The 7,361-nt window shown below is 45.4% G+C and overlaps 1 protein-coding gene across 1 annotated transcript; it reads left to right on the plus strand.

Moving 5' to 3' along the window:
- The first annotated feature begins 80 nt into the window (after positions 1–80).
- NGRN (neugrin, neurite outgrowth associated) lies at positions 81–5,249 on the plus strand. The gene is made up of 3 exons (XM_080651550.1): positions 81–290; positions 647–757; positions 4,186–5,249. The coding sequence occupies exons 1-3, from the start codon at positions 127–129 to the stop codon at positions 4,778–4,780; spliced, it is 870 nt and encodes a 289-aa protein (XP_080507676.1). The 5' UTR covers positions 81–126; the 3' UTR covers positions 4,781–5,249.
- Positions 5,250–7,361: the final 2,112 nt, after the last annotated feature.

Consider the following 7,361-nt stretch of genomic DNA (forward strand, 5'->3'; position numbering starts at 1 on the left):
GAGCTCTTCTAGCCCTGATAGGTCGCCTTCTGCCGGAAGCGGGGGAAGACCGGGGACATCACATCCGGGTCCCGCCCTACAACTTCCGGTGTTGCTGCGTTTTGGGCTGAAAGCGGTTCGGTCAATATGGCGCATGCTCTGAGTCTCCTGCTCGGGGCGCGTGTCCGTGCTGTCGTCTCCCGCTGTGGGTTCGCGACCCAGGGGGTGGCAGGCCCGGGATCTACCGGCCGCGAGCCGGACCCCGATTCCGACTGGGAACCAGAGGAGCGGGAGCTGCAGGAGGTGGAGAGGTACCGGCTCCTTCCCGGGCCCTCAGCCTGAAGCAGGGCCTCGCGCCCCGGCGCTGCAGGCCGCGCCCCCTCGGCGCCGGGCGTCCCGCCGCCGCGTTCGCAGCGGCCTTCTTCCCTGATCAGAGGCGCAGGGGCAGGTGTTCGGCTCCTTTGGGACCCCGGGTCCCTTCACCAGTGACGTATTTCATCGCCCGTTTAGAGAGCTCGCCTTGCTCGGGGGCTGCTGTTGTAGGTGTTAGATTTCCGGGGCAGTGAACAAAGAGACCAGGGCTGGGCGCTCCCTGATTTAGCCCGAGACGCTTCAGCCATTCCTGTTGCTCCCACGCATGGCTTCTGCCATTGGTTCTCTCCCCTAGCGCCCTGAAACGGCAGAAAAAAGCCATCCTGTTCCAGAAAATTCGGAGGCAAATGGAGCCGCGAGGGGCCCCGCCCAGGACTCTGACCAGGGAAGCCATGGAGCAGATCCGGTGAGACTCCTGGGGTTCGGCTCCGCTGCGAGGGGGGAGTGAAGGCTACTGGGGCCCACGATACTGTTTTTGTATTTCCTTTTATTTTATATAACTTAAATTTTCTTTAAGGCAATATAACGAGCTTCTGTAATCCCGTCATCTTGATTTAATAGTTTTTAACATTGTGACACAGTTCGTTTATTTTGCTGAAATTTTTAGAATAGTCATTTGCAGACATCACAACATTTAAACCCTAAATAGTAAATCAGGACGTTCTTAACCTAAGATCCAGGGATAAGAGTTTCCATGGTGGTGCACATTTTTCTGAGGCGATAACACTGAATTTAGAATTTTTTTTCTTTTTTTATTAAACCTTAAAGAGATCCTTTCTTAAATTTTAAAGGTTTTTTGTTTTGAATAGATTACATTATGTGGTTTGAAATTCGAACAGAATAATGTGGTTTACATATTGAGAAGTATTAACCCCAGCCAGGCTCCTGTGGGTGCTATTTTTAATAGTTTTTGGGGGGCCTTTTGCCAGGTTTCCTTGTGCAAATATAGCGATTATGAATAAAGGTGTTTGTTTTCACCTTAATCAAACAGTAGAAGACTATAAATACTGCTACCTGTACTTTTTTTCATTTAATATCTTTCTGCTTCAGAAGAGTTTTATAGAAGTCATAGTTAGCCCTAGCCGGTTTGGCTCAGTGGATAGAGCGTCAGCCTGCGGACTGAAGGGTCCCAGGTTCGATTCCGGTCAAGGGCATGTACCTTGGTTGCTGGCACATCCCCAGTAGGAGGTGTGCAGGAGGCAGCTGATCGATGTTTCTCTCTCATTGATGTTTCTAACTCTCTCTCCCTCTCCCTTCCAACTCTCTCCCTCTCCCTTCCTCTCTGTAAAAATCAATAAAATATATGTAAAAAAAAAGTCATAGTTAGTCATAGTTTATTAACCAGTCTTTTATGGTGGGTACTGGGTTGTTGCTCCTCACTTGCTATCACAGATAGTGCTCTAGTGCCTACCTGTACATCCATTATATTACTATATATCTACCAGGCATAGTTTATGCATTCCCAGAAGTAGGGTTGCTAGGTCCAAGGGCAGGTAGATTTTAGATTTTGCATTTTGATAAATATTGCTAAATAGCTCTCCATGGGTTACGTGCTATTTTTCATTTCCATCAGAATGACTCTGGAATTGAGACTTTATAAAGATTCTGGAGAGCTGATCAAGAAGACTTTGTGGCCCGATTTGGGTCAGTGGATAGAGCATTGGCCTGTGGACCAAAGGGTCCCAGGTTTGACTCCAGTCAAGGGCATGTACCTGAGTTGCAGGCTCCTCCCCGGCTAGGGCCCTGGCCAGAGAGAGTGCAGGAGGCAACTATTCAATGTGTTTCTCTCACATCGATACTTCTGTCTTTCCCTCTCTCTTCCACTCTCTCTAAAAATCAATGGAAAAATATCCTCAGGTGAGGATTAAACAAAAAACAAAAAAAAGGAAGAGGAAAACTGTGGGCCTTAGTGCCTCTCTTGCATGGCTTCCTCTCCTGTCTTGAACAAAAGCTTCTTCAAAACTTCCCACCTGTCAGACGTACAAATGTGGTCTATAAATGTCCTTTTACTTCAAAGAAAAAACAGGCCATTAGGTAGGTATCCTTTAAAGCTCCTTGGTCTTCCTTCTTGTTTTCCATCTCAGTCCTATACTATTTACATCTCGAAGGAAACAGTGGCCCTTCACTGGTCTAGGACCAATCTTGTGTGTGCGCTAGGTCATATCCCTCCCTAATTCCTCAGGAACCTACAGCTGTCATTTTAAGTTCTTCATTTTGTTCCCAGTAGGCTGCCTATCATTGGTTTTTTGTTTGTTTGTTTTTTGGTCTATGAAACCATTCTCCACAAATCTATGAGTGAGTTTTTTAAAAATATATTTTATTGATTTTTTACAGAGAGGAAGGGAGAGTGAGAGAGAGTTAGAAACATCGATGAGAGAGAAACATCAATCAGCTGCTTCCTGCACACCCCCTACTGGGGATGTGTCCGCAACCAAGGTACATGCCCTTGACCGGAATTGAACCTGGGACCCTTGAGTCCATAGGCCGACGCTCTATCCACTGAGCCAAACTGGTTAGTGCTATCAGTGGCTTTTTACGTGCTAGGCATAACTGACCTAGTCTTTAGCCTCCCTAACATTTCTGCAGCATTTGACCTTGTCGTTTGCTTTCGTAAAATTCTCTTCTCCCTTGACCCAGTTACCCTCACTTCTGTTTCTAGGGCTGCTTTTGTTTCCTCCCTGAACACCCCTCTCTTCCTCCTGTATCTTAAATATTGCTGTTTTGTAGAATTGTCTTCTCAGTCACTTACGCCTACTTCCCTGCCTAATGGCAGCCACTCACATGGCTTCAACAACCTTTGCTGTTTAAGCCATCATTTTCAGTCCATGCTTTTCTTCTGAACTCTATGTATATTCAACTGTGCACTAGATACCTCTGGATGTCACATGAGTTCCTCAAACTCAACATGTACAAAATGAAATGTATCATTGTTCCCTGACAATTTAATTCTGCTCCTGTTTCTGCTATAATCCCACCAATCACCCAAGCTAAAATCCTGAATATGCTTCCTCCCCCAGTATTTAGTCCCTTACCAAGTTTACCACTTGGCCTTCCTGAAGTATTTCTCAGGTCTCTTCCTTTTTCTGCTCTCATTGCCGCTGCCTCAGTTCATACTACCTGGATTATTCTGATAGCGTTTTGCCTCTAGTCTTGCAACTGAAAAACTACCACTGGATTGAGCTTCAGAATGAAAATTTGCTCATGGCATTCCACTAATTAAAAGCCTTCCTTGGTTTGCTGTTGATTTGGGGTAAACTCCAGACTCCTAAGCATGGCATGATCTTGTTCCTCCCCTCACTGTCCGACAAGTGGAACTATTCCCGGGGAACATGATGTTCTTGGCATTTCATGTGCTCACTGTACCATCAGTGCTTTTGATCTCCTCTTCCCCTCTGTCAGCTTATTACTCCTTTTCATCCTTTCAGAGCAGCTCTGCTGTGGATTTCTGAAGCAATTCCTGGGCCATGCTGCGAGTGTGACAACCTGTCCCTGGGTCTCCCTGTGGGTGCTCTCACAGCATCCTCTGCTATGACACTTATCACAGTGTTATTGTATGTTAATACATCTGTCTCTGCCGCCGGATTGCATGTTCTTCAAAGGGAAGGACCATCTTCATGCATTCCCCAGGATTTAACTGGGGCCGGTGATCAGTGGCAGGAGATAAGTTGATGTGAAATAAAGTGATCTAAGAGTGGTTGGGTGTTGCTGTTAGCGCGCAGGAATGAAACACAGCCTATGCTTGCACCTCTTCTCACGTATTTATCACTAATGTCTGTCAGCTATTCTGATAGGATACTTTTTGACAACTTGAAAAACTACTTCCTTTTCCTATAGGTATTTACATGAAGAATTTCCAGAGTCCTGGTCAGTTCCCAGATTGGCTGAAGGCTTTGATGTTAGCACCGATGTGATCAGAAGGGTTTTAAAAAGCAAGTTTGTACCCACATTGGAGAAGAAACTGAAGCAGGATCAAAAAGTCCTTCAGAAAGCTGGGCTCGCCCACTCGCTCCGCCAGCTTCCAGGCCCTGGGGATACCTGGAAGTTGCTTTCTGCAGGCCACCCTGTGTCAGGAGGTGAAGCCTCATCCCAAGGCCAAGGTCACAGCACAGCTTTGAGGGTGATAGAACCGAATACTCAGAGTACAAACACCCTGAGGAGCCAGAAGGGAAGGAATAAAGGAGTCCAGAGCCTGGAGAAGGAAAGCTTTGTGCCTGTTGCTGCAGCCCAAGGTCATCAGAGAGAGCTCCGGAAGTACTCCACCAGTGATGGTGAGGGCACCAGAGGCACTGACAGTGATGGATTGCCAAGAGCGAAGGAGCTGGAAGAGTTGAAGGCAAGAGAACTGGGTGGCCAGAACTTCAGCAGCAAGGTGGTGCAGAGGGGCCGAGAGTTCTTTGACGACAATGGGAACTTCCTGTACAGAATTTGAACGGGAGCCTGGCTTGTGGAGGTGTCATGTCAAATACAGCTGAGCGAGCAGATTTGAGCTGCCTGGATTTCTGAGTGTGGATTATCCACCTTGGAAATGATGAGCCTGAAAATGGAAGGAGCGGCTTGGATTTCATTGTGACAAGGGACAGTGAATGTCACAGGGCAGATGTATAGGCGGGCAGCGTGAATAACAGGCTAGGTCTAGTCTAGCTCCTGGAGCATGGCTCCTGGTCTCACCCATGTGGATAGTCAGTACTCCCCCTTCTTGCTTAGGCTTTCTATGTGTCGAAACCAGCCTGTGTCGCATGTGTTAGGAGTTCGTTGTATTTGCAATACGTGTTTGGGAGGGATTGAAAAGTTTTCCTTCTGACATCATTTACTTCTTGATTAATGAACACTAACAGTTCTGGAGCTGCTTACTCAATTGGTTGTATTCATTTTGCAAAATAAAGTGAAATGTAGCAGTCTGTTGATGGGTGCTCTGTGGGGTGGGAGGGTTTACCTGTGAATCTGAAGAGTAAGGGAAGGGGTGAGGCAAAGGGTTCATTGTCATTAAACATTGGGAGGGAGATACGGTCAAAGGAAGCTCCAGCAGAGACCTTGAGTCTAAGCCCAAGAGCCTGGCATACTGGACAACAGAAGGGACTTGTCCCTGAGCTTGGGGAAGCGGGACGGGGGAGGCGTGTGGTGGTGGTGTATATGTGCTGTTTGTTCAGGGTAGCCTCCACCTCTGCAGCTGAGATTCAATCAAAGGGAGGTGTGGGGGAAAACTCAGTATAAAATTCTAGACAAGCTCTTGAAGCTCAGTGAGCACAAAAGTTTTTTTTGCTTAATCTTACAGAATTTTTCAAACCTATGACAGTAGGAAGAATATTGTATTGCAATGAACTGTGTACCCATCACACAGCATTACATTTAACAAATGGCCAATCTCAATCTTTTCATTATCCCGTACTTGCCCCACATTCCCCCCCAGCTTAAAGTCCAGACATCATACTTCATTTATAAGTACTTAAGTATGTATCTCAAAGACATAAGGACTCTTAAAAACACATTTTTATTGATTTCAGAGTGGGGAGAGAGAGAGATACATCAATGATGCAAGAATCATCGATTAGCTGCCTTCTGCATACCCCATATGGATCGAGCCATCAACCTGGGCATATGCCCTGACTGGGAACCGAACCATGACCTGGTTCATAGGTCAATGCTCAACCACTGAGCCATGCCAGCTGGGCGTAAGGACTCCTTTTTAACAAGGATGTATAAGCCATTATTATAACAACACATTGCGGACCAATAGTTTTATTGCTAGCTTTACCCAGTGGCCAGATAAATTTCTATTGAATGAGTACAAAAAACGTTTTACATGAATGTTAAAGGCACGCTTTGAAATTACCCATTGCATGATACTTTGTAAAACACTGTAATATGAAACGAGAATTTTCGTGATCCATCCGCAATGTGTTAAGTTTTAGTAATTCCTTAATTGTAGCTAATATCCCGATAGCATTTTCTGATTGTTTTTTTTTTTTTAATATATTTTATTGATTTTTTACAGAGAGGAAGGGAGAGGGATAGAGAGCTAGAAACATCATGAGAGAGAAACATCGATCAGCTGCCTCCTGCACACCCCCCACTGGGGATGTGCCCACTTTTCAGTCCGCAGGCTGACGCTCTATCCACTGAGCCAAACCGGTTTGGGCTCTGATTGTTTTTTAAATAGTTTTTATGGTTTATTTCTTCCCATTAGGATCCAAACAAGGTCCACATTGTAACATTGCATTATGTTGATATGTTCCAGAAGTCTCATATTCTAAAGTGGTTTCCCCTTCCACTTCATTTCCCTCATCATTTGACAGGTTATCCCATAAAATTTGCTGCATTTTGATTTCATCCTTAAGATGTCCTCTAACATGTTGTCACTACCCTCTATTTCCTATGAACTAACTGATATCTTGGTCTTGTGGCTTGATCAGGTCTCAGTTTTTGGCAATGGGTGATGCTCTATGCATCTCACCAGATGAGGATGTGATGATTGATTAGTGAGTTCAGCAGCTCTATCCCTTATGTCTCTCATAAGCTTTTTTCCCCCTCTAAACATAATTTCCACCACCCCTGAAAACTCCCTAAATTCTCTTTCTAGTCAATTATCCCAAAGTCAATCACTTTCCTGAAAAATTTTCAACGTAGATTAGTTTGGCCTGTTCTATAACTTTACGTAAATGATATCCTAGATGCCACTCTTGTTTTGGTTTCTTTCATATATTCATTTATTTTTATGAACATGCCACCGTTTGTTTACCCATTTTCCCACGAATGGCATTAATGAGTCAAAGCTCCGGTACCCAAAGGTCACAGCCAGCGGGACTTAGCATTCTTCTCTTCCCTCCACCTAATTCCACTCCATCTGTCCGCATCTCTCCTGCAGCTCGGAAGCCTGAGAGCCGCTAGCTAGCCCAAAGCTGAAAAGGAGTAGGTTTGATTGACAGTAAAGATCCCCAATGATCAGCGTCCTTCAGCCTTAATTGGTTTCACCCATTGTACGAAGATGAGAAACTCGAGCTAGTGCCCAACCC

The sequence above is a fragment of the Plecotus auritus genome (assembly GCF_963455305.1).
Source record: "Plecotus auritus genome assembly, chromosome: 15".
NCBI classification, from domain to species: Eukaryota; Metazoa; Chordata; class Mammalia; order Chiroptera; family Vespertilionidae; genus Plecotus; species Plecotus auritus.

Bases quoted from the DNA above. Each gene is read 5' to 3' on its own strand.
- NGRN (XM_080651550.1), top strand. From the start codon at position 127: ATGGCGCATGCTCTGAGTCTCCTGCTCGGGGCGCGTGTCCGTGCTGTC. The intron at 291-646 runs GTACCGGCTCCT...TCTCTCCCCTAG, and splicing joins GAGCTGCAGGAGGTGGAGAG to CGCCCTGAAACGGCAGAAAA. The intron at 758-4,185 runs GTGAGACTCCTG...CTTTTCCTATAG, and splicing joins GAAGCCATGGAGCAGATCCG to GTATTTACATGAAGAATTTC.